General features: G+C 46.7%; 1 protein-coding gene across 1 annotated transcript in view; it reads left to right on the forward strand.

Moving 5' to 3' along the window:
- Nucleotides 1–27,002, forward strand: part of LOC126547601 (uncharacterized) — a 56,887-nt gene that overhangs the window by 18,060 nt on the left and 11,825 nt on the right. The window contains exons 5-7 of the mRNA XM_050195489.3: nucleotides 12,078–12,351; nucleotides 16,347–16,697; nucleotides 26,078–26,251. Coding sequence (XP_050051446.1) covers nucleotides 12,078–12,351; nucleotides 16,347–16,697; nucleotides 26,078–26,251 — 799 coding nt within the window. The remainder of the gene's footprint in view (nucleotides 1–12,077; nucleotides 12,352–16,346; nucleotides 16,698–26,077; nucleotides 26,252–27,002) is intronic.

Consider the following 27,002-nt stretch of genomic DNA (forward strand, 5'->3'; position numbering starts at 1 on the left):
TTTCTCTCTCATCTTTCACTTCCCACTCTCTCTCCCCTGACGACGCTTCGCCATGTTCCCTCATGGGTTGCAGCATCAAGCGTCCTTCCTTTCTTTAGATCACTATCTATCGACACTCCCCAGCAAAAGAATGATCCTGGCCCGCCTACAGCGCTTGCTCAGACAGCCAATCAGAGGCTCTTGTGCTCTCTTCGCGCAAGATGGCAAAAGTGCGAGTTGTGTGGCTGCTTTTCTGGTTTATCGTGTTTGCGCCTTGTGGGCCTTCTCCCGCAGTGTTGCCGTGATGAAGCAGCAGAATTCGCCTTTCGTCGTGACGCTCGAAATCATAAATCGCGTCGAACGCGATGAGAAGTTGGATGGGCCCGCAGCGTGCAAGATTCCGAGGAGCACTCTCGGCACGGTTAGGGCTAAAGTGACCCGACTCGCAACCCGGTGCCCATGGCGCCCGACGCGTACGCACGGCCGTGTACGAGGGGTTCTTCATACGTGCCGGTTTCCGCGTGCTCGGTGATGACTGTAAATTCTGATGAATGCGACAAAGCCGTTGCCGGTGTTGCCGAACTTTGGAGCGAGCTGTCAAAATTTCCGGGACATTCGAATCAACGGCGGACGAGTTTGTGAGTGCAGATGATGGTGTCGCGACCACGGGAGAGCCCGGAAACGAAGACTACATCGTCGACATCGTACCGAGCACAAATGAAAGTAGGCACATTGAGGAAAGCAACTACGGTCCTTTGCCCACATCCTCCGAAGTGATTGGTGCACTCGCATTAGTCCGGTGCTTCTGCGCGAATGCGGAAGGTTGCGGCCTCAGCTGCTCCTACTCCTTAGATAACGTGGGCAAGTGCGTGCGTCGCAGGCAGCGAAATTTCCCGAGCAGAAGAAAATGCAGGATTAATTTATGCGAAACTAAGCTAGTTTCTTCAATAAAGTGATTTTCTAAATGGTATGTGCTCTTATGACATCCAATTATTTAGCAGGCTTATATCGAATTATGCTCTATATCGAACTGATAGGCGTTTTTTTGCGAGTTCGATATAGCCGGGTTTGACTGTATATGGACGGAGCCCTCTTGCTCAATTGGATCAAGACCGTCTGGAATCGGCGACCCGGCGCACTCCTGCGGTGTCCGAGCATGCTCGTCTTGGATGCCTTTCGCGGGCACTTGACCCGCAGGTGTGAAGCAGGCACTCCGCGACGGGGGGACTGAGCTCGCCGTCATTCCGGGAGGCATGACGCCAACACGTCAGCCACTGGACGTCCGTGATTATGTCCGTGAACGGTATAATCAGTGGATGGCCGGCAACAACCCGACGACCCCAAGCGGCCGGCTGCGCAGGCCGCCTCTCGCCACTGTGGCCACATGGGTGTCGCAGGCTTGGCGCTTGCTGCCCGACGATATGGTGGTGCGGGCATTCAAGAAGTGTTGCTAATGCGACACTTCTCGACTCGACGACTTCAGACTTCAGATGTCCGTCGAGTCTTCAGACGAGAGTTCAGACAGTTTGAACGAATGAGCAGGTGACGAGTCTGGTGGCACCACTAAATAAAATGAAGTTTTGTGCCTTATAATTTTTATGTTGACTTCTTTGCTTCAATGTAAAGGGGTTGACCTATATTCCGCATTATACGGTAGTTTATTGCACTGGAAATGAATGGCCGCACTCTACTCCTAATGCGCCAGTAGCTCTCGGCACACATCTTTGGTCGTAATGGTCCTAATGTGATGTCTTGGGTAGCACATGCATAAGGTTTACGTATAAGCATAGGCGGAAAGTTTTAATTTTTCTGGCGGGGGTGGTGGGGGGGAGGCGGTAAGGGCCTGACCAGCTTTCTGAACCCCACCCATATACAGTAAAACCTCGTTAAACTGTACCCGCTTAAACAGTAGTTTCGTTTTAAAAGTAGTGAAGTCAAATCCCCGAATCAGTGGCCATTGAACATAATGTGTTTTGTATCCGCATAAACCGTACCAGCTTATTGCGTACGCATCGGTTAAAATGTACTGTTTCCACTTTTCGTCACGCAAACTCGGCGGTGCTTCGTCTCCATCGGGCGGCCCGGCAGAACAACAAGCCTCGGAAATCAGAACAACGGCCTCCAAGCGCCCTGTGCGCTTGCGCGTGAAGCCACGTCAACATCATTTCGACGCCGTGCCAGAGAGCGTTATGGCGTCGTGGAAGCGAGGACTCACGTCATGCTGAAGCTCGGATAAAAAAGATGCCGGGTGTTCAGCATAGAAGAAAAATTAGATATCGTCCGTGCTATCGAACGTGACACACAGAAGTCGGCGCTGGCACGCGACAGGGATCTGCTGTTGACTACGGTGTCTGGCATTTGGAATGTGAAGAAGTTGCCCGGCAGCGCTGCTGTGACCGCGAAGAGATGTCGGCTACAAGGTTCGACTTTTCGCCATCGTTGCCTCTGTTGTTGCCGAAGTGTTGACTAGCGACAGTGATGAGGATGACACAGAAAGCGACAGCACGGTCAATTCAGGCCCGACAGTGGCAGAAGCTGCTTGTTACGTCAGCCTCATGAATGCAATCGTCGCAACGAGAACAGGGCGGGATAACGTAACTATTCCAAACGAAAAGTATTCCAAACTCCGGCACCCGGCAATGAAAAAGGCACCCCGGGACTTCTGTAGCACTACTGCGCGCTTGCACGGAGAATACGAAAGGCCAACGAGGAATCTGCCATGCGAGTGTTTGCCGAGAAGAGGGGGCTGGCTGAAAAGCTGGCACGCAGCTTCAGTAAGTTTGAGGCCGCTGTCGTCGTGCTAGGCCGCCGCAGCATCAAACGAAAATAACACTTTTGTCGCACGAAGTTAATAAATACTGCATGTTTTTGTCCCCTTTCATCGCACTCTCTCTAAGTTCTGTTTTCGACAGGTAAGTGGGCGATCTCGTGCTATTTCGGTTAAACAGTACTACCGTTTAGTATGTACTTTTCCCGAGCTCCGGCCAACTATGGTTTAACGAGGTTTCACTGTATATGCAGTGGAACCCCAGTTATACGTCCCCCGATTTTGCGACGGATTAGCGCAGTCCCCGCGAAGTCCCCCATAGAAGCAATGCATTAAAAACCTCGGTTATCCGATGTAATTTTACGCCTGACCCGCATTATACGACGACCCTCGCGTTTCTCTGTCCCCCACTAGCAGCCGCCCTCGACGCTCGCTGTGCTGAAATAATGCCTTTTCTTCTCCACAATCACTTTCTCCTTCTCGTCGCGTTGGGGAAGCGTTTCTCTCCTTCTAGTTTCCCAGCAGCAGCTCGCCGACAAGGTAGCGCGGAGAGGCCTAGGTTTATTGCACGTGTTCTTTGTCGTAATCCTAGCGACCAGCGTTCAGCGGAGGTTTTGAGTTGTGTGGAGCGATGCGATGCATGATGTCCCGGAAGCAGACAGTTCTGTCGCGCCGTAATAAGTTGAATATTATCGGGAAATCGGAAAAGCGGCATGGAGCCACGAAAGCCAGCATTGCCCGGGACCTTAAAATACCCGAATCTTCGCGCAAGACGATCCTGGCAAACAAAGCGGTGACATTGCAGAATGCCAAAAAGTTCAGGCTCAAGCGGATCGGCTAAAGGACAGCACGAGAAGTTAGAAAAAGTTCTCATCAAGTGGCTGAATCAAGCACGGAGCTCTGCGATCAACGTTGACGGCGGCATTCCAAAAGAAAAGGCGGACCTTGTGGCATTGCGTCTGGGCATTGACGACTTTCAGGCATCGAACGGGTGGCTGGATCGCTTTAAATAACGAAACAGGATTGTATGTAGCTGCTTCTGCGGAGAAAGCACTTCCGTGGACGTTTCGACGGTGAACGAGTGGATTGCTGCACACAAGCCCTGCGACGTTTTCAACGCCGATGAGAGCGGTATTTTTTACCATATGCAGCCCGAGCAAACCCTTGCGTTTAAGGGTGACAGCTGTCATGGTGGCAAGCGTAGTAAAGAGCGTGTGGCGGCACTATTCTGTGCTAATGAGGACGGTTTTGAGAGGCTGCCAGTGCTCGTTGTTAGAAAGTTTGTCGACACCGCTGCGACATCGGACGAGGACAATGATGACGCCACAGATGCCGTGCCTGTGCCTACCACGTTCACCAAGGTGCTACGGCGCATAGACGGTATCCAGAACTTCGTCTGTTCACGCGACGCCGCAGAGGACCTCCTTTTGGACGTTGCCCAACTCGAGCGGAAGCTCTTGGTTCATGGATCAAACAAGGTCCAAAAGTGCCCGCTGGCGGTAATTGCGGCAGTGGGCAGTGGAGTGCCGTAAAGGGTCGTTTGAATAAAGCATGATTGCTACCTGTACTGCAGCATTAATTCTTATCGCATTTACTTTTTTGGTAATTTGGGTTTCCAAGCCCTGCAGAGTATGTTAGTAGTTTACATTGAAGTGAATATATATACAGTTGCCGACCGTTTATTCAGACTTCACGGGCACTGCGGCAATGTCCGAATAAACAGGTGTCCGAAAAAGCAGATTAAGAAAAAAAAAAGAGAAATCCTTTATTTCCGCGCACTTAATCGGGCTCGGCAGTAAGCTTGAAGAAATCGTTAATGCACTGTTGCACGCTGTTCCGTTTACGCGCAATCAGATAAGCCTGAATCTCGGAGGGGGTCGTACGATCACTATAGGCGGCTGAAAGCACAGTCACTGCTTGTGCACGCTCCGCATGCGACGGCAGCGTAGCACATGGTTCGTCATCTTCCGACTCTGAGTCATCGTCCGGCGGTGCAGCAGAAACCTGACGAATGATCTCGCCGTCATCGAGTTCTGCGCATGTCAGTACAGCAGTGTGAGCACCTGTGAAACTGTCAAATGAGACGGTGTCCGGAACCACTGCACAGGTCTCGGCAGAACACTTTCGGCGTCAGTAGGGTGCAGATTGGAAGGCGACAAATCCTAGGCCTCCCGGCACCCGCTTGCCGGCATTGCCCAGCGCCGTCTGCGTGGGCACTGTCGGGGCCATTAGACACGTGACGCGATGTTTCCGTATGCTGCGTTGAATCACTGCAACCTCGACACAGCTCACGAAGCAAACGCCGTCACACCGACACCAGTCGCACAAACGAAAAACGTGGCCTACTCGCAGTGTCGTGCGCAAAGAAAGAAACAAATCGGCTGCTGGATTGTCTTGACATGACTTACTAAGCTAATACCGGAACTGCTGTAGCCACGAACCAGGCAGAAACGATGATGATGAGTGGGGATTTGCAGTAGCGCCACTTCGTGGGGCAGCAAGGAGGCTCCGTTCAAAACAAAAAATGTCGTTCAGCAAGTCGAACCATGCACCGGTCAGAGTCGGTGCATGGTGCTTTCGATCGAGTTGGCTCAAGGAGTGTCCGAAAAATCAGACGAGAGGTTGCAAGGTGTCCGAACTTTCGGCAGTTGTTATGCATTATGGTCTATGGGGAGATTGGCGGTGTAGCGAAGCAGACTGAATAATCGAGCATGTCCGAATTTTTGGAGTTCGAAAAATCAGTCAGCGACTGTGTGTATATATATATAAACACACATGCACAGTTAGATAACAAACTTCAATATAATGAAATTCTCGGTTTAGTGAAGTATATGACTTTCCATAATCTCTTGTCCATAGAGCACCATGAATTTAGAACCCCGATATAACGAAGTGTGTCTGTATGTGATTTCAATATAATGAAATTTCCCTTCCACCGCAAAGGAATGCCGAGACAATAAATGGAAACTTCTGTGGATGCAGATGGTCAAATGATTGAATTACAAGCAGCTGCTTGCATACGCACCTCTCGATGCGTACATGGCTGTAAGCGTGGCTGAGTGCATACCCAGCCGCGCACAGTGCTTTAAAGGTAATCTGCTGCGTGTGCAAAGAGTGGGTGTGCCGAGATGGCGTAGCATTATGTAAGCTGTCTTCCAGCGCGTTTATTATTGGAGATTGCGTATTCTCGAGTTTCGGTGATTCGTTGGAGTGAGAGGCAGATGAAGCATTCGCTCCTCACTGCCGGCGCTTTTCATGATAGCGTCGTCCCAGTGCGGGCGATGCTGTCAGCCATGGGAGCTTCGCTTAATTCGTACTGCCGATGTGAAAATATTGTCCACGTGGCATGAAACCATGCAATTGTTGCCGACTCCCAAATTAATCAAAATGAATTGTTTTTCGGTTCAAATTTACTTTTTTCGATTGCTTTATAATTAGAAAAATTCAATGACCCCTTTCCGTGTAAGGAAAATTGATCGGTGACTGTACTTATTTGCATAAGAGGTCGAATTCTCATACACGGAAATTTCGATATAACGAAGCAAATTGTCAATTTTACCTACTTTGTTATATTGAGGGTTAACTGTATATATAGTTACCTTTAATGACAGTTGCACTTCAAACTTTGCGTGACACCGAAGATATGTTTATTGAAGGGACGGGCTTACATGAGTACAGTCGAAACCACTTATGACGAAATCGGTTTTAACAATATATCGGTTATAACAATGAGAAGCTGCTGCACCGTCAACTCTTGTATGTTTTCCATGGTGAAATAATCCACTTACTACAATGCCCCGATGCCGCATTATCGGTTATAACAATGAAGTCTGGCTGCTGGGTGTCCGAGCCGAGAGGTAATGAAATGCGAAATCCTCGGAAAAAAAAAAAAGGAAAACGAGAAATTCGAAACGCTGCACGATGGGCCACTGCACCAACAGCTGCCGCGCACTCATTTTCGAACCATTCCTTTTATTTTTCCATGAGTCGTTAGCATTGTCCACTGGAAAGAGCAGCAATACGGAGACATTCATGTGCATTTCCCTCGCTGTTGATAAAAGACCCTGCCGAAGGGGTCACTGAAGTCTGCAGGTTGTTTCCAGGGTCAAAAAAGCACACAAGGCAATTGCAAAGTGAACATACAGCAACATATTCATTCTCTAGGCATAGGCTGTCCATATACCATTAGCAATAATTGTTAGTTGGCTATCTCCTTCTCTTGAAAAAAAATATAATTAGCTTTGTCCTGGATATACATTTACAGTCGCCGACTGATTTTCCGGACTCCAAAAATTCGGACATGCCCGATTATTCGATCAGCTTCGCGGCACCGCCATTCTCCCCATAGACCATAATGTATAACAACTGCCGAAAGTTCGGACACCTTGCAACCTCTCTACTGGTTTTTCGGACACTCCTTGAGCCAGCTTAATTGAGAGCACCATGCACCGACTCTGACCGGGGCATGGTTCGACTTGGTGAACGCCATTTTTGTTTTGAACGGAGCCTCCTTGCTGCCTCGCGAAGTGGCGCTACTGGAAATCCCCGCTCATCATCATCGTTTCTGCCTGGTTCGATAGAGTGGCTTTACAGCAGTTCCGGTTTCAGCTTAGTAAGCCATGTCAAGACAATCCAGCAGCCGATTTGTTTCTTTGCGTACGACGCTGCGAGCAGGCCACGTTTTTCGTTTGTGCGACTGGTGTCGGCACGGTGGTGTTTGCTTTGTGTGCTGTGTCGAGGTTTCGGTGATCCAACGCGGCATACGTAAACATAGCGTCAAGTGTCTAATGGCGCCGACAGTGCCCGCGCAGACTGCGCTGGGGAATGCCGGCAAGCGGGTGCCGGGAGGCCTAGGATTTGTCGCCTTCCAATCTGCACCCTACTGACGCCGAAAGTGTTCTGCCGAGACCTGTGCAGTGGTTCCGGACACCGTCTCATTTGACAGTTTCACAGGTGCTCACACTGCTGTACTGACATGCGCAGAACTCGATGACGGCGAGATCATTCGTCAGGTTTCTGCTGCACCGCCGGACGATGACTCAGAGTCGGAAGATGACGAACCATGTGCTACGCTGCCGTCGCATGCGGAGCGTGCACAAGCAGTGACTGTGCTTTCAGCCACCTATAGTGACCATACGACCCTCTCCGAGATTTAGGCTTATCTGATTGCGCGTAAACAGAACAGCGTGCAGCGGCGCATTCACGATTTCTTCAAGCCTACTGCCGAGCCCGAATAAGTGCGTGGAAATAAACGATCTCATTTTTTTTTCTTAATCTGCTTTTTCGGACACCTGCTTATTCGGACATTTCCGCAGTCCCTGTGAGGTCCGAATAACGGTCGTCGACTGCATATATATTGTGTCTTTGTATGGTGTTCACAGTGGAAATTTTAAAAAGTATGAAGTGAAAAAATATGGGTGAGGTAACCGCCACTGGTACTTCTAATTTGTTTGCCCTCCTGCTGTCAAGATATGCAGAAATAAAGAGAAAGTATGAATTTAAGTGTGCACGTCTGCGCTAACAGTGATGCAGTAGGTGTTTAGCCATAATAAAATTTTAAGTGCAAAGGTAGAGGCAGCATCTCGGATGACGTGGGTAGCAGAACTCTGGTAATGACACTTTTGGGGTCACGTGGAAAACATTGGAGGGGTCTCGGGCCCCGGAGCCCCGCCCGTAGTCTGCGCCTATGCATATACCGTAAAAACCGGATTATAGGTCGTACCGGAATATAGGTCGATCCCCCAACTAACGAATTATAACAATGAAAAAAATCTTTTTCAATAGCAAAAGTACCGAAAGACACCCTTACCTTAAAACAAATGCGACTCATACACAATAGTGACAGTATTTATTTAAATGCTGCTCGCATGTGCACCCAGCCAATTTTTAACAGTATCGCACGAACATCGACCTGCGTGCTTGTCAGCACCTTATTAACGGCGCTGAGCGGCGAAACAAACGAGATATGCACAGGTGTACACGTGCGCTTACTTTTGCTATTCCGCCGCTCTGTGCCGTGATGATAAGGTGCTGACAAACATGTGGGTCGATGGTCGCGCGATACTGTTAAAAATTGGATGGGTGTACAGTACACAGAAGGGCACGAAGTGCGCAAGGGCTACTCCGAACCAGAGCAACGCCTTTGATCAGAGTCGTCCGAACTAGAGTCGGATGACGAGTGCTTCTTGCTGCCCAGTCCAGAGGCGCGCACTATCTCTACCGCTTTCAAACGGATGCATTCGGCAGTCACAGGCAGCGATGTTACACGCAGCTCCCGGACGAACTCCGCAACCCTGTCTTCCAGTTCTGCGGTCCGCCCACGAAATCACATTTTCTGTTGGTTTGCTGCTTCTGCCTCCGCGAGTACCGAATGCTCTTTTTGGATACTCCAAATTCGCGCTGTGCCGCGAGGTTGCTGTGGGCTTCTGCACACTCAATCGCCTTTTTCTTGAAGGCGACGGCGAATTGCCGTCGGCTTCTGCTCATTTTGAAACAAAATGGGAAAAGCAGCCTTTAACCATTGTAGCTTTGTGACAATGCAAACGCAAATTGGCGGTGCCACAATGTTGCCACGCCGTGCTGCTGATGGCGATGGTGAAGGCGGCTCTTCATCCGCCCATTGTTGCAAGACTTCCGTAGTTTTTCCGCCAATGTCCAGTATAAAAGATGAGGGTCGACTTTGCGCAATGGTTTTTTGAAAAAAGTTCGACTTATATTCCAGTTTTTGTGGTAGGTGTCGACTACAGTCGCCGACTGTTTATTCGGACCTCACGGGGACTGCGGAAATGTCCGAATAAACAGGTGTCCGAAAAAGCAGATTACGAAAAAAAATGAAATCCTTTATTTCCACGCACTTATTAGGGCTCGGCAGTAGGCTTGAAGAAATCGTGAATGCGCCGTTGCACGCTATTCCGTTTACGCGCAATCAGATAAGCCTGAATCTCCGAAAGGGTCGTACAGTCACTATAGGCGGCTGAAAGCACAGTCACTGCTTGTGCTGTACACGCTCCGCATGCGACGGCCGCGTAGCACATGGTGCGTCATCTACCGACTCAAGAGTCATCGTCCGGCGGTGCAGCAGAAACCTGACGAATGATCTCGCCGTCGTCGAGTTCTGCGCACGCCAGTACAGCAGTGTCAGCACCTGTGAAACTGTCAAATGAGACGGTGTCCGGAGTCGCAATGCAACCACTGCGCAGGTCTCGGCAGAATATTTTCCGCGTCAGTAGGGAGCACATCGGAAGGCGATAAATCTTAGACCTCCCGGCACCCGCTTGCCGGCATTCCCCTACGCAGTCTGCGCGGGCACTGTCGGCACCATTAGAGACTTGACGCGATGTTTCCGTATGCCGCGTTGGATCCCCGAAACCTTGACACAGCACACAAAGCAAACACCACCGTGCCGACGCCCGTCACGCAAACAAAGAAACGTGGCCTGCTCGCAGCGTCGTGCGCGAAGAAACAAATCAGCTGCTGGATTGTCTTGACATGGCTTACTAAGCTGAAACCGGAACTGCTGCAGAGCCACTCTATCGAACCAGGCAGAAACGATGATGATGAGCGGGGATTTCTAGTAGCGCCACTTCGTGGGACAGCCAGGAAGCTCCGTTCAAAACAAAATGGCGTTCAGCAGGTCGAACCATGCACTGGTCAGAGTCGGTGCATGGTGCTCTCGACCGAGTTGGCTCAAGAAGTGTCCGAAAAATCAGACGAGAGGTTGCAAGGTGTCCGAACTTTCGGTAGTTGTTATACATTATGGTCTATGGGGAGAATGGCGGTGCCGCGAAGCTGACCGAATAATCGGGCATGTCCGAATTTTCGGAGTCCGGAAAATCGGTCGGCGACTGTATATGCATAGGCCAGCCCTCAGAGCCAATCGCTTTTCCCAAGGTTACAGATCCATTTTGCCGACTTCTCTTACCTACCTTGGCCTATCAACTAGAGGCTGTTCACTTGGGAGACCTGCTGTGGATGTGGGTACGGTCCGGCACGAAAATCACACTCCCTCACTTGGGTTTTCAAGGGCCGACAGGAGTGCACCGGACAGTGCAAAAGCTGCACTGCTCTACGGAGTGCTTAAAATGCTGTTTGCTTAAAATGCTGCATTGCTTTGAATGCTGTTATCAGTCATTTCTTGACATCCTCTACAACCTTTGCATTGAGGCCTCATCGATTAGGCTAAAAAAAGTTAGCTAATTAAACTTAAATAATATTTATGAACTACGGAAAAAACAGTTGCTCATTACTAACAAGAACAATGCCCATCAACATACAATGGTTGCTGTTTGTGTAATAAAGTTCATTAGTATATTTTATCTCTAGGCCACATCTATAGTTTTGTTTTGCAAAGTCAAATAAAGAATGAAAGTGAGCATAGCTTGGAAAGGGCCTAGTTGGTGTAGCTTCATCGTTGGGTTGCACTGCAGCAGGCTCAGTGACACAGTGCTAGTATAAAACAAGAAACACGTGACTAGTGAAGCGTAATCTGTCAACTGAGTTTTATTTGAAAAGTCCTTTTTCGAATAAAACTCTGTTGACAGTTTGCGCTTCGCTTGTCGTGTTCTTAGTATTCTACTAACTTGGGTGTCACTGTGCCTGTTACAGCGCAACATAACAATGAATCAATAAAAAACATGGTTTTTAATCTGCCTGTGTTTCACTCATGTTGAGTTTTAGAAAGCTGCACCATAACGGACAACTTCTGCTCCAAACCTACTCCACTGTGGTAAATTTGCTGCTTCAAAACACCCTCGGCTGCTTCCACCCAAGCAGACAGGGTTTTTGGGTATGCCAACTGCTTGCATCCCAACTCTCTGATGAGGGTTTTACTATGCCCATCAATTTTACAGTTGCCAACCCTTTTTTGGACATTGAGGCGACCGCAAAAATGCCTGAAAAATTGGCCTGTCCAAATAAATGAATTTCAAGAGGAAACTCAGTCTAGTTATTTTTTGCAACGCCAGCACTACCAAGAATAATTTATGGACGTTTGCTTATCGTTGTGCTATGTAAAATATCTATTTTAAGTGAAGTGATGGTCAAGGCTGTGGGTCCATTTCGCATTTGCCTGTCACGCAGCCTGGCATGCTTTATGTGTTGTCATGATTCTGTGAAGTGCAGATGATGTGCGTGACCTTGACTGCGATGCTGGCAAGCACTTCTTTAAATTTTTGATCAATCTGAGTGACGGGACAGATTCCGTAAAAACTGGCAGTGAATGAGGGCATCTGAATTGAGATAGCCCACTTTTATAGGCATGATTTTACATTATGTGCCATTTGATGCACAGCAGCCTTCAAACTTGCTGACCTAAATATTGCCTTGTTTTCAGACCACCTCTGGTACGTGTGTCGGAGAAGGTAATGATTCCACAGGAAGAGCACCCAGACATCAATTTCGTAGGCTTATTGATTGGCCCAAGGGGCAACACACTGAAGTCCCTTGAAAAGGAGACTGGTGCCAAGATCATCATTCGAGGCAAAGGCTCCGTGAAGGAGGGCAAGGTTGGGCGCAAGGATGGCCAGCCGTTGCCTGGTGAAGATGAACCGCTGCATGCCTTTGTCACGGCTTCTAGCCAAGAAAACGTTAGGAAAGCTGTGGACAGGGTGAGGAAGCTGTGCCAGTTGTTTTTATGTTTCTCCACTCCCTTTTACCCTCATCAAAAGGGTTGAAAAAATAGTTGAGCTGTGTCAACTCCTAACTGTTTGATGGACACAAGTGAACTGATCACATTGTCCAAAGCAGTTATTGTTCACAGAAAGTGAAATCTGAAAGCTGAGAAGCATTTAGTGTAGGAGAAATGCCGGGACACTATTCGCCTAGGCTAATCATCAAGGAGGGCATACATATATCCTTGTTGTCTGCTTCTACATCCTCATGGCTGTCGGCAAAATGATAAAAATCAGCCTTTGCACACTAGTACACTATACAAACAGCATGTGCATCCTTTGCATGCTTTCATTAAGCTTATTGAGCCCCCATTTCTACCGACATAATCTCTCAGTGCGGCTCAGTATCACAAAAGTTCACGGAAAACAGATATCTTTTGGAAAGCCTCAAAGGCTATGACTTTCTCACTGATAGTGCTGTGGTTGGTTGGTGATGCTAATAAGTGGATATATATTGTTAGTATGAGTGGGTATGGCATATTGAGTTGCCTTAATGTCGCCAAACTCGGAAAAACACACAGCTGCAATAAATACAGGTCTTCAAGTATTCTAAACAAACATACACTCCCCTTCAGATGCTGTGTGCACAATTGTACACACTAAGATAGTGCATACAGAACAAAAGCAGTAATGAAAAAAAAAAGATGTATAAAATGTATGTTTATAAATATTGAAACGCTTCTGACTGGGCCTGTGCTGCAAGTTTCAATAATATGCTTAAAGTGTTTTAGTAAAATGAGTTGGGAAGGTAGATGGCTGGGTGGTTATTCTCAGTGTCGGCATGTTGTCATGCAGCTGGTTCACTTTCTTAATTGTTTTTCACTGCCCTTTCCATTGGGAGTATTTTGCAAGGCATTGGATAGGTGCTCTCAATATATGCTGAACGTGAAATAGTTGATGTTCCTGTCGGAGTTCTCACATAGAGTCCACATTCTGTAAACTTGACAAAGCTCACTGAAAAATTCTAAATTCTTAATACGCTGTGCAGCTGCGCACTTTTAAATTTAAGAGTCTGAAAATGCAGGAAATGTGGGAAACTAAGTTGTCAGTGGACAGAATTATCTGGTGCCTGAAGAGGATATGGTGGGAAATGGGCTTGCACTTTTCCCGTGTCTCAAGTGCAAAGAAATTTACCTTTAAAGAGATTTCAATTATCATTGTGGTGGGCTGAATAAGGATGAAGGAAATAACAAAACATAGTGGAATAGGTCAAAAGTAGTCTGTACAATCTTTTCGCCTTATTGACGAGTATGAAAAAAAGTGTGAAGGAGGTCAGAAACGTAGAAGTATGAGGACATTCAAGGGAAGATGTTACATTTTGCCGTTATGTCTCAGGGAAGTTTCTGAACATGTTCTTTCTGTGGCTGTGCAAATGAAAGCGAACGCCTTTTCAGTAGGGGTGCACGAATGTCAAAATTTTCGAATATGAATCGAGTACGAATACTTAGCATCGAATATCGAACAATGATATACACATGCATCTATTAGCAAGTTGGTTTATTCTTAACAAGTTGGAACATTGTAATTACATTGTCATTGTTAAAAAAATAAACTAGTAAGCTGTTATACTAAAAGATTGTGCGTTTAGCTCATGTTAGCTTTGGAAAATTGAGTAATTTCCGCTAGTTGTTAGTTCTTCCTAACCTGTGCCTTATTATATTTACCCGTAAACTCGAATGCATTTGACCAGCCATCGCTCATCGCATTTGCTGTCAAGGAGGATTGGGGTTTGAACCTATAAAAGAGTGCACCCTTGCTGTTCACAAACCTGTGCCCCTTGCTGCTGAGAGGCTGGCTTTCCTGCGACGCTTAGACACCCATTGGCTAAGCGTGTTTTACAGGTGAAATTTCGCCAGCGGCATGAAATTGCAAAATTCTGCACAATATCAGACATGCTTTCTTAGGGTAGATATAAATAAATGCTAAGAACTGTTTGCTCCCGCACAGCCAGAATATTTTCGATTTGTTTCGAATATTAGTATCCAGTTCGATATTCAGAAATTTTCGAATACATAGTTTTTGAATTGAATACAAATATTAAAAAAATAATATTCGAAATTTTTGAATGTTCGCACACCCCTACTCTTCAGCAATTACTAAGCATTGACTTGGTAACAATTTGGGGTATGGTTCAGGCCATTTGTAATGCAACTACTGATAGTATAGCTCTAGATGTAATGTAGCATTTTCTAACTTCTGCTTTCCCTCCCCTAAGCACACCACTTATAACGCAACTGTGCAGTATAAGCTCGGCTATATTGCACTGCTGAAAGATCCTGTAGACAGGCCAGGACATTGCTTAATTTTCTATAATTGTCACTGCATAGCTGTGCTAGCTCCTTGCATAGGCACAGCAGAGCCTATGCAATACCGTGCTCAACAGCAGGACTGAATTCTTCTTAAATCTAAATATGGTGCTCGTGTTTCATTTGTCATTTAGAAGCCCCTAGCTGTAGATTGTCTGGACTTTCAATTTGGAGTCTAACTGGAGAATTTAGTTTACCTTTTAAAATTCATTTTGAGGTGTAACAGCGAGCTAAACTATTTGCATGTTTGCAGGGGTTCTTACGATTGAACTCTATTGTGTCATTGAATGGGAATTGAAAGTTCTTTTATAGCAAAAGTTTTATTTAAATCACATTTGTCTAGTGATATGGCCTTTTTTAATGTTTACTCTATAAGAAATGCTGCATTATGGGACAGGAGAAATGTCTCCAGCGATGTCTGATATGTGTGATTTCAGTGCTGCTTGTAAACCAAGTTTATTAAGTTGCAGTGATGCTGTTTGGAATTGTCATTACTTGGGCAACTATATAGTGCCCATATGTATGTATTAATGCAACTACCGTATTTACTTGAATATAGGCCGGCCCCGATTCTAAGCCGACCCCCGAATGTCCGAAGCCAGGGGAAAAAAAAAAAAAAAAAAAAACCCACCCAACTTACCTCGAATGTAGGCCAAACAAAAAAGTGAGAACAGCGTTCACAAAATAAAAATGGTATTTATTTAATATGAACATGCCAAGCTCACTGCACGTCATATCGCTGCTAGCCTCGTACACTTGTGGACGTGCGTCCATGCATGCGTACACAGTGCAGCACGGCTTGTACTTATCGAAATGCGGCGTAATCTCGGTGAACAGCTCTTCTCTAATACTGCGCGCTTATCTTCCTTATCGCTATCATCTCCTCGTTGCGGCACACGCAAGAGGCATCTGCAGTTGCCCCCTCCAACGACGAATGTTTTTCTCATCGATGCTGAAGTCCTGCCCAGCTTGAACGTTTGATGATGCCTCTGCGGCTAGCACAACTTTTCGTTTGTGGCATCGCCTGTTTGGTGCCATTACGATAACGCCACGCCGCACGGCGATACTTATCCACCATACCGATACGACACAGGTCAAAATGGCGACATCGCTCGTGTATTTCGCTTGCCTACTGGCGCGGCTACTAGCGGCTGCGATACTTACTTTTCTAGATGGTGCGGTAGTTTCTGGAGTATGGTAGTTTTTGGGTGATAGGAGAAGGCCTATTACAGTGGTGGAATTGCTGCTACATTTGCACCAAACTGCTACAAAGAGCACATGCTGCTACACACTGACAGTACAAAAGCCTAATTTGTCAACTATTTCACTGAGATTCGCATGGCAAGACAATCCTGGATGTCAACATGCTTATTCTTGCAACAACGAATTGGAAATGGTTTCAGGACTTCTGAAAAAGCTTCTTATAGGGCAGCTGTCAGTGGGCACAAAAGCTCGAGCTGAATGCAAGTAGCATCTTAACACATGCCTGGCATTTTTGCTGTCATTTGACCTGTTTGTTAACATCAGTGAATTGGTCTTTAATACATAGGCGTTCTAGAACAATTGCGTTAATGGTATGCATTGAGCTCATGGCATGAACTTAGTGTTGTTCAATCTTATTTGCAGATCAAAGAGATAATCCGGCAGGGTGTTGAAGTGCCAGAGGGTCAGAACGATCTTCGACGGATGCAGCTGCGAGAACTGGCTTTACTGAATGGTACACTGCGGGAGAATGATCTTTTGGGCGGACCTCGATGCTCCAACTGTGGGGCACCTGGACACAAGGCGTGGCAGTGCCCTGACCGGCCCAACATCACCAACAACGTCATCTGTGCCTGCTGTGGTGGCACCGGGCATATTGCACGAGATTGCAGGGAAAGAGGCAAAAGCGGTGGCGGTGGTTATGGAGGTCGAGGTGGCTTTGGTGGTAGTGGTGATGGAGGACCAGGAGGGGCCCAGTCCAAGATAGATGAAGAGGTATGTAGCTTTCTTTTTTTGTTTTGTTTTGTTTAGTGGCCCTTAAAGGGACACTAAAGGTTACTATGAAGTCAAGTTAAAGGGATAAAGCAATGCTCTAGAACGTCTAAGGCGTCAATATAATCGCGAACAGAGCTTTAGTAACCGAGAAATTGAGGTAAATGCACGACACGATTTGACACCACCCAGCGACATTCCGGTACTAGCCCGATGACGAAGGCACTCCTCATCATTATTTATGTCACTAGTACTCAACTACTTGTATTAAAAAGATCATTTCATTAGATTATAAGACTGAAGAAAATTCTACTTGTCTACTTCTATTCGATTCTAAGAAAAAATAACATTTTGACGTTAACCTCGAGTAGTATGGGTGGTCGAAAGGTTTCGTTTTTGCTCGACTGTGCGCCGCGCGCGCTTTGGAGTTTCAGTTATTCAGTTTCAGCGCGTCGTGCTGCGCTGGTTCTGCTGGCTCACGAAACTTGCATTTGGAACAAGCAGTGAGAATGCTACGTCCATGTGATGTCGTGTGATGCGCGAACAGTCCGTGGAACTTGGCCAAGGGCAGTTGCAGCGGTGAATCCAACGTTACTTATCACTGTGTGCCAACGAGTGAAGCTCTCCATTCGAGGTGGTTAACATGCTTGAAGAAAAGAAATGAGCGCTACAAAGATGTGGACTAAGGGAAGTACATGTACGCCTGTCCGTTGTACATGTTCTTCTCTTAGTCTGTGTCTTTGTAGCGCTCATTTCTTTTCTTCAAGTACCCTGTTTGCAGAACTGCACTGAATGAGGAGCCAGCGAACAAGACGTAAGCAGCGCAGTTGGCGCGGTCCGTACGTGTTTCGGAGGGTGGTGCGGCGTAGAGATTGGCGCAGCCCATTCGTGTTCGGAGGGGTGGAATGGCGATGGGAGAGAGGCACATGGAGAAGGCTGGAAAATGAGTGCACGGCGGCTGTTCAAGCGGCGGGCCATCGTGCAGCGGCTCAAATTTCTCATTTTCTTTTTTTCTTTTCACGGGTTTCGCACTTCACTACCTTTTGGCTCGGACACCAAGCAGCCACACTGTGGTATCCTGTGTTAGCTTCTGGTTTCGGTTTTGAGTCGTTTACGTCAGGGCGCCACTCTCCGCCAAACGCTGTAAGTTGCCTCCTGCTTCCCCTCGGAGAAATAAAAGAGGATTCTTTGTCTGGTCCCCGACTGAAGCAGTCCGGCTCTTTCTTGCGGCGCTGCGCGCCCCGGCCGTTTAGGCCTCATGTCGTAAATCTTTCGTCCGGCCGCCCCGTCGAAGCTACATCACACACTTCATCGTTATGACTGATAATGGGGCATCGGGACATTATAGTAAGCGGGTTATTTCACCATCCAAAGCATACAAAAGTTGACGGTGCAGCAGCTTCTCATTGTTATAACCTATATATTGTTAAAACCGGTATCGTTATAAGTGGGTTTGACCGTATGTGCAAAAATGCAGTATCTAGAAATGCTAGTCATAAAGGTCTATTCTGAGGTATTGAAATCTCTATGCACTGTGTTAGCACAAACACATTCTCTAAGCGTCTGCCTGGTCTGAACCCATTCTGTAGTTCCCCCAGGTATATAATTTTCCTCCACCCACTTCGACAGTTCTAATTTTACAGCTTGCATTGCCAATCTACATATCACCAATGTTACTGTAACTGGCCTGTGTGATCTTGTCTTGCCCTCTTTTACCTTTGTAGGTGATGTTCATCTTACTTTAACACCATCAAACCGGAATTTCCTTCATTTTCATCACTTGCTCCGTGGCATTAGTCAGCAGGGCCTTGCTGTTTGGACCGAGCTGTTTGATTAGTTGTATTGAGATTTCATGAAATTCTGCAGCCATGTTACTAGGGACATTTTCTGCTTTTTCCCCAGTAAAAGTTTTCTACGTTAAGTTATGATCTGTCAGGCTTATCAACATACTAAAGGGGAATTTACTGCGGCGCTGCCCAACACCCCCGCTGGGTAGGCCTAACTAGTGTGCCTTGTCCGCAACCCAAGTCGTGGCTTGGTGCTGAGTAAACACAGTGGCTGTGTGGCATTTGGAAAAGGAGGAACCACTTTGATAATGAGAGTAATGGCCCGTGCGGCACGGGCAACACTCGAATGGTGGCAGCTTGGTGTGTGGTCGCAATATTTTCTACATTACATGTGTGCCGATCAGTCAGAAATCAAACGAGTCATTGAAAGGTGGGTCCAAAATTTTGGTTGCCGTTCTACATTATGTCTCTGAACTTGGTGGCAAGGCTGTGAAGACTTTCAAATAATTGGGAGGCAGGTCTAAAAAATTAGTCATAGACTTAACTGTCCTCTGTGCCCATGTTTTCTTCTTCTTTTTTTTTTTCTACTTGGTCTGCTTCATGCGAAGACTGCAGGTGCTCATACATTAACCTTTAGCGTGTGTAAATTTAAACAGATGCAAACGTCCTGGTCGCATGCTTCGATTCTCGGTTATGCGTGGCTGCTTGGTCTAGGTATGTTTGCACCTGTGCAGCCTTTAAAAAATGTAGTTCTGGTTATAGTGCAGATATTCGCGACTCCAGTGACTAAAGATATAAATGGTGTATGCTGTATTATCATCACTAAATTAAGCTGTGCCAATGTTGTAAACGTTTGCTGTTTTCATTCAGTAATTTGACATTTGGATAAATTTGATGTTTCTTTTTCTTCCTATGAAATGTCTATTACCGTATTTATTCGAATCTAGGCTGATAGTTTTTTCAAATAATCACATACAAAACTAGGATCGGCTTAGATTCGAGGATTTTAAAACATGCCAGTTTGTAACTGAAAACGATAAATATGGTGCATAGCTAGCGCTATCTAAAAAAGTCAGTATTGCAGCCGCTACTAGTCGTGCCAGTAGCCAACTGAAGTACACGAGCGATGTCGCTTTGACCTGTGTCGTATCGCAGCTGGTTCTTTTTTTCTATTGTGTCGGCGTACGTCGTGGCGTTACCCTAATGGCACCAAACAGGCGATGCCACTACAGTGCCGCTTTCAAATGAAAAGTTGTACTAGCCGCAGAGGCATAGTAAGCCAGGCGTAACCCAGGCATAGTAACCCTTCAGCGTCTATGAGAAAAATATCCGTTGTTGGAACGAACAACGGGAGACGCCTTTGCGTGTGCCGAAACGAGGAGATGACAGGGATAAGGAAGACAAGTGCGCAATAACAGAGTGCTGTTCACCGAGATCGCACCACGTTTCGACGTGTGCGATGCCGCACTCTGCGCATGCATGGGTGCGTGGACACGAGCTTGCGCACGCATGGGTATGGGACTCGAGCTCGCACGTCCGCAAGCTTACGTGTGGTCCGGGCTATAGTGATGAGGCTAGCAGCGGTGATGACGTAGAGTGAGCTTGGCTTGTTCTTATTAAATAAATGCTGTTATTTTGTGAACGCTGTGCTCACTTCTTTTGTTCGGCCTACACTCGAGGTAATTTTTTTTTTTTCTGTCTTGGGACATTCAAGGGTCGACTTCGAATCGGGGCTGGCCTAAATTCGAGTAAATGCGGCAACTATAGGTATATTGCTTCTACACGCTAGAATGGCACATGCCACTGCTTTTTGTTATTAGAGGGTTCCATCTGTGCTTCATTCGTGCTTTTTTAAGTTTTTTCTTTGCCACAACTGCTTGAATCTAGCAAGGACAAGTTGTGTTTTGTGCATAGATACAAGGCTTAAGGAAATAAACTACACAGTTAAATTTTATTTTGTGTAACTAAGCCCAAATAAAGACATACTGCAGAGTCAATCTTATTATTGGTTTCTTGTAGTTACCATCACACTTTGGAAGCTTGTTCTCAGTCTCTAATGTATAGTCGAGCCCACTTATAACAAACATTACGACCTCGTACAGTGCATTTGTTATAGCCTAGTGTTGCAAAGGGAACACAGACTAAGCCAATGAAACGGAAAGATATTGATCATTTTTCATCTGTAAGCTTGCTTTGCTTCTAATGCAGACCCACTAATTGCGGCTTCCAAATTGTTCAAAGCAGACAAGTGAGAACAAGCAGACACCGAGTGCCTTGCTGCAGACAAGCAGTTTCAGCGATGCGATGTATTCGACTGTGGTTGATTTGCTTACAGGTGGTGATATTGGTTTCGTGGTCTTCTCACTTCATCCGATTCATTGCTGCAAAGCTTTGCTCCTCACAGATGATACCCTCATCTGTGCATGATTCTGTGACTCCGCAACATTGGCCCCATTGTCTGCGTAGACAGAGTCATACGAACTGACGTCATCGGCAATACTCAACAGTGCTTTAACGATGTGCTGACATAAATCTGCGGGCCACTTGTCATTGCTTCCGAGCTTTGCTGTTCCAGACGCGTCTCACAGAAAAATTCAGACTAACAGAAACAGTTTTCGATACAGTATGCAGTAACCTCCATCTGAACTGCTCTTGTAATTTCCACAGCCATACTGCTGCGTTTTCTTCTAAGGAGCTCGGAGCCTCGACATGTTTGGTTCGGAGATGCGTCACAATAGTCCGCTTGATTGTTATGACCGTCATGCTATCTTCGTTCGTGATAACCAAGCATTCGTTATGAGTGGGCTTGACTGTATTCGATTCAGATTCTTTATCGGTTTCTACAATATATGTACAGTTTTATGGGACCAAAGAAATGCCAAAATTAACCGAATGTTAAATTATCAAGGGTATCAAGAAAACAATGAACAAATGCTTACTGTACTCACGGACAACTTTCAGTGGCAATGAAGGGAAAGTTAGGGGCACGTGGCTGCTGCACATGTGTTACCGCGCCAAGCAGTCCGCCAGCGTTTGACAGTGCTTTTGGTTGCTTGTGAGAGATGCTGAATAGACGAAGCTTCTACGTGTGAGGGCTTTGCTTTTGCCCAGACGCGGAAGGGAAAAGCCTCAAAACAAATAGGCATTTACACTCTGGTGTGTTCTGTCTTACCGTATTTACTCGCATAATGATTGCACTTTTTTTGTAAAAAATTGACGCGAACTCGGGGGTGCAATCATTACGCAGGTTAATATTCCCGAAAAAAAATTTTTTGAGCACCGAAGACGCAAAAGGGCAAGTTTCGGGTGAGAATTCTTACGATGGCTATAGTAAACATAGCCAAACATAAAAGTTGAGTAAGGCTTACCTTTGTAATAAACGCACACATTACATAGGCACTACGTGAATTGCACATTGCCCTTTTATTTTTCTAATTGAATAAAGGGCGCCTCACTTTATTCAGAGTCTGAATCTTCACAGTTATCGCTGTAAGCTTCAATGTCGGAACCGGCAGTGTCGTCGCTGGGGGCATCTTTGGAGTCCCACAGAAAGTCATCTTCTGTCCCGTCCAGTGCGTTAGATATGCTGGTCTTCTTAAAGCTCTTCGCCACTACCTCGTCGGAGACACCACTCCACGCTTCGACGATCCAGGAGCAAAGCACCTCCAAGGACGGTCTTCTGATTTTGCCGCTCGGCGTGCAATCATGTTCGCCTGCTGCCATCCACTCTGCGTACAGTCGTTGAACGTTGTCCTTGAACGGTTTGTTCAGGGACACATCCAGAGGCTGTAGCAGCGACGTGAGACCTCCAGGGGTGACTGCAATTTACGTGCGTCGCTCCTTCAGCTCGGCTCGAACACTATCCGCAAGATGGCCTCGGAAGCTGTCCAGCACAAGAAGCGAAGGAAGTAGAAGCGCTCCTGGTCTTCGTCCCCAAACAGTCTTAATCCAGTCGACCATAAGTTCCGCTGTCATCCATCCCTTAACTTGAGTGCGGATGTGGATGCCACGAGGAAAGTTTCCCTTCGGAATAGTCTTCCGTTTGAAAAGGACGTATGGTGGAAGCCTCCGCCCGTCTGCCGTCACTGCAAGCATTCAAGTACATCGCAGTTTCTCAGCACCCGATGTCCTTACGAGGACGCTCCGAGCACCCATCTCGTTGACTGTGGTGTTTTGGGGCACGTCGAAGGTCAGCGTTCCCTATTTGCGATAAGAGGAAGCCATTCTTTTCGCGGATCCTCGTAACGAAGTGATGGAAGTCTACCACCATTTCTTCATACGCGGATGGGAGCCGCTGGCACGACGTCGCCGCCGCGTCAGTGAAAGTCCATTTCGTCGCATGAAGCGAGTCGTCCAGCCAGAGCTAGCGCCGAAATCCTTTGCGACGATTCTAAGCTTCCTTGCAACAGCACGTGCCTGTATCTGTATCATTTCCAATGATACAGCGCAACTATCTTTGCGCAGGTCCTTCACGTATTTAAGGACCGCCTGCTCAACGTGAGGGAACTTGCCGGTTTTGGGTCTGCGGAAAGCCCGGCGCGTCCTATCGGTAGCCATCAGCTGCTCACGCTGTTTTTTCCAATAGCGTATTCTGATTTCGTCGACGCTGAAATGCCTGCCGGCAGCACGGTTGCCGTGCTCCAGCGCGTAGTGAACAGCTTTAAGCTTAAACGCGGCCGTAAAACTCGCATAGTGTCCCATGGTGAAACGGCACCAACACAGAAAAACCAATCATAAAGCCCACGGCTGCCTTGCAAAATGCAGAAAACGCAGTGTCCGTCGAAACGTGTCGGAATGCGTTTGCTGCGGGATAACACGTCAAATAACAGGCGGCTGCCGCTGTAACAGTGCGGGACATCAAAACAAAAATGGCGACTGACGAAGCAAGCTTAACGTGATTTTTTGTTTTTTTTTCGCGTGAGTATGTTACGTGCATTGAAACAGCTTTTTCCGTATCAGTAATGAATAAGATCATTAAATTGGCAACCATTATAACGCGAACAAATAATAAAGCCAAGGCAAGTTTAGTTGTAGATCTTTTTTTATTCTTGAAGTGCAGAAAGTGATGAAGGGAATAAAATGGGGCATCTGCTTAAGAATCTGCTTGGTGCGTGCAGTCCGCTCGGTAACTTTTGAAGAGTCATTTGCGCAGCATTCGACAGATGGTCATTAGCTAGATTTGGCACGCGACATATCGCTGCAACAAGTTCAAGGTGCGATCATTACGAGGGAAATAAAAAAAAACGAATTTTGACGACAAAATTAAGGAGTGCGATCATTACGCGAGTGCGATCATTATGCGAGTAAATACGGTATTTAACTGTTGCTAATACGGGGGTTGTGTTTAATCTTCCCCAGCCTGATCCAACGTGGATTAAAACGCGGGGCTCTTTCCAGAAGCGCTCTCACTTGTGTACACTTTGCCTCTGTAGCTTTCCCTCCATAGCCACAGAGAGTTGTCTGCATGTATAAATTAGTACATGCTGTTTTTATGTTGTGCAAAAGCAGTGCATAAGCTGCGATTGTAGTTGTCTTGTGACTGACTAGCGCTCGCAGTGGCTTGCAACTTCCTAAGCAGACCTGTGTCTTCATCTGAGACATGCTTTTTACTGCTGTGCCATTTTTTTACAAGTGAGCTGGTTTGATGCCAGTGTGTGCGCTGCGGTAGAATCACTTCTCATTCTTGACAGCTTCCACCGTGTTTGATATTGAGTGCACATTGCACTGAGTCAAAGGGAAACTACTGTTTGTCACAGCCACTGAGGACAAAAACTGCATTCACTATCATGGATGGCGACCAAGCAGCTCTGAAGGCATGCCACGCTCTGAAGATTTTCTGAATTAATGAGAGTTTGAGGATGTTAAGTCATGAATTCTCAAAGTGGGTTCCGCAGGCTCTTCCTCGAAGTTCTGCCACTTATAACTAATCTAACCTAAGACGGCGAACACAAGGTGCATTCGATCCAAGAAACCTCAATTACCCATGTCCGTTTGTCAAAACCCATCACAGTGCATAACAGAAAAGGGCAAACTGCACAATAAATCCACCAGCATCCTGTAGCCACCCAGCCTCTGAAAACCGGCAACGGGTCTAAGCTTTTCGCATAAATTTTGGAGGCCGTAACTTACCACCATGTGCATTTCTCCCGTTCGTACATTAGTGCTGCTGTACATTCGTACATTAGTGCTTATAAGTGTCCTCGTGCGATAAGCATTGAGAACTGTCATTCTTTTTCGGCATGCCTCGCTGCAATGCTGGCTTGTCTTGGCTCATAACGATTGCACTCAGCTTGGAGAAAATGAGTAAAAGCGCCGGACAACGGGATGTGACTGAGACAAAGTGCTTCGTCTGTCTCGGTCACGTCCTGTTGTCCAGTACTGTTACTCGTTTTCTTCAGGCATGTGCCAACAAGCCCAAGTTAGCACATTAACCCAGTTTGGACCGTGTGGGTTGACATCGCCATCAAAGTAGCCTGCCCAACACCACCATTGGCCCCAAACATGTGTGCTGCGCCTAGCCTCTCTATCTCTATAAGGTTCCTGGCCACTTACTTCATGGAGCTTAGCAGGGTTCCCTGGGACCAACATGCTTGAGAACCCTTGCATTAAATAACGGTTCATTCTTTGGTCCTGCAAGGACCAAAGAACGAGTCTGAATGATCTGATTTTTCAAATTAACAAAAGTAGAATTGACAAAGCTTTACTGTTGTACACTGCTCTGTGGCATCAAATGCTCATAAATCCTGAACTATGTGGTTGATCATGCTATTTTAATTTGGACATACCAGACCATAGCGAATGCAGGCCACTGCAAAAGCAGTGCAAGCACACAGTCAAGATACAGCAGCTGGGTAGTAATTACTGTAATCCTAATTTTGTGGGTATGCCATAATTTAGCGATGTGTATGGTGCCATGCATTTCTAAGGGACTTAATGGGAGGCAGTTGGTTAAACTATAGTTGTTTCAAAGTGTGAAGTGCAATAGATGACGCAGGATTTGTTGGTGAATGGACTAAAAGATGTTTTTGTTGTGGCCCACATACTAGTAATCTTAGTAGCTACATCGCAGTGGACAATGATATTGCCAACTGGCCCACAGAAGTAATGTAGGATGTGTTCAATTGTGCAAAGTGCACTTAGTTATATGAAGAAACTTGCATTTCCACCACTTCTGCACCGTGAATGAGATTATGGCAACCTTGCCATTCTGTGGTAGTTTCATTCAACTTCTCTCAACAGCTTGGTAGCTCTGCATTAGTTGCTCAAATTTACAAAAGCTAATGTGTCATCGTGCAGATTGTGTGCAAGACACAAATGAGGGTAAAGTTTCATCGCAGAATAAACAAGCAATAATCCAGCAGGCATTTGTGAATAGTTTTCATGGCTAATTTAGAGGTTTTGGCATTTGAGTAATTCTGCCATTTAGTTTCTTCTTCAATGGAATTTAAATAAACAGTTTTACTGTACATTGGTTGTAGTGCATACGAGTGTGACACTGATGTGGCAGTGGTCTCGCAGCCTCTTAGTGCATGCGACCTGCATTTAGAGTCGGCTCTGGCTCCTCACTGATCATGCTTCTTCTATGTAATGGTGCAGTACATGTCCTTGATGGCTGAGCTCGGTGAAGGTCCTCCACCACCAAGCAAGAGTGGAGGGGATGATGCCAGCAACCGTGGTAGTAGTGGTCCCCAGCTAGGAGGCACGCAGGGACCAATACGTGCCATCATGGCACCCCCACCACTGACTGGAGGCAATGCCCCTCTCGGAATGGTAAGTGGCACCTTGCAGGCTGTGGTTGCGAACTCTAGTTAACAGTATCGAGTAGCATGAAGTGCTTTGGTGCAGTTTTATGAGGTAGCGTCTTCACAAGGGAAACCATTTCCTTGATGTGTGCTTCAATAATAATAGTAATCGTAATACAGTGGTCAAAGCACTGTGCCAATAGACTGCTGTCGCAGTAGCTTTTAATTTGATACTGCTGCTGTAATTTAAAGGTTGCTGGTGGTTGTAGTTTCTGCATAAGACAAGCAAATAATTTGTTTAGGTGATGAAGTGACATATTTGTGCAGTTTCATACTTGAAGTTGCATCTCATTAATTCAAACACGCTTAATTTGAACTGCCGATTTATTTGAATTGGCGCCGTGGTCCCATCAAAGTTATGCGTATTCCAATGTGCTAAAACGCCCAGCTATTCGAACGCGCAAGCATTTTCGAAGGTTCATTCGAACATACCGTGCGCCGACAATGCTCTCAGGAGCGTGCCAAATCACGCGGCGGCACCTCCGACCAGCACTCGTCTGACTCGCCATAGAGGGGAGGCATAGGAGAAACCCCGCAACGCTGTGCGCGCGAGGGAAGGGGTGGGGAAATGGTGGTAATTTCACCCTCTCAAATGGCAAAATCGTCGTTTCTGCGTCGCGCCGTAATGCCCCAGCCACACTAGCGGCTCAACGCGTGCTGTGGGAAGGATCGGTCTTGGGTCGATTTTTCGTGACTTGCCGCGGTGGCAAGCTAGCTGC

The sequence above is a fragment of the Dermacentor andersoni genome, chromosome 1 (genome assembly GCF_023375885.2).
Source record: "Dermacentor andersoni chromosome 1, qqDerAnde1_hic_scaffold, whole genome shotgun sequence".
In the NCBI taxonomy this organism is placed as follows: Eukaryota; Metazoa; Arthropoda; class Arachnida; order Ixodida; family Ixodidae; genus Dermacentor; species Dermacentor andersoni.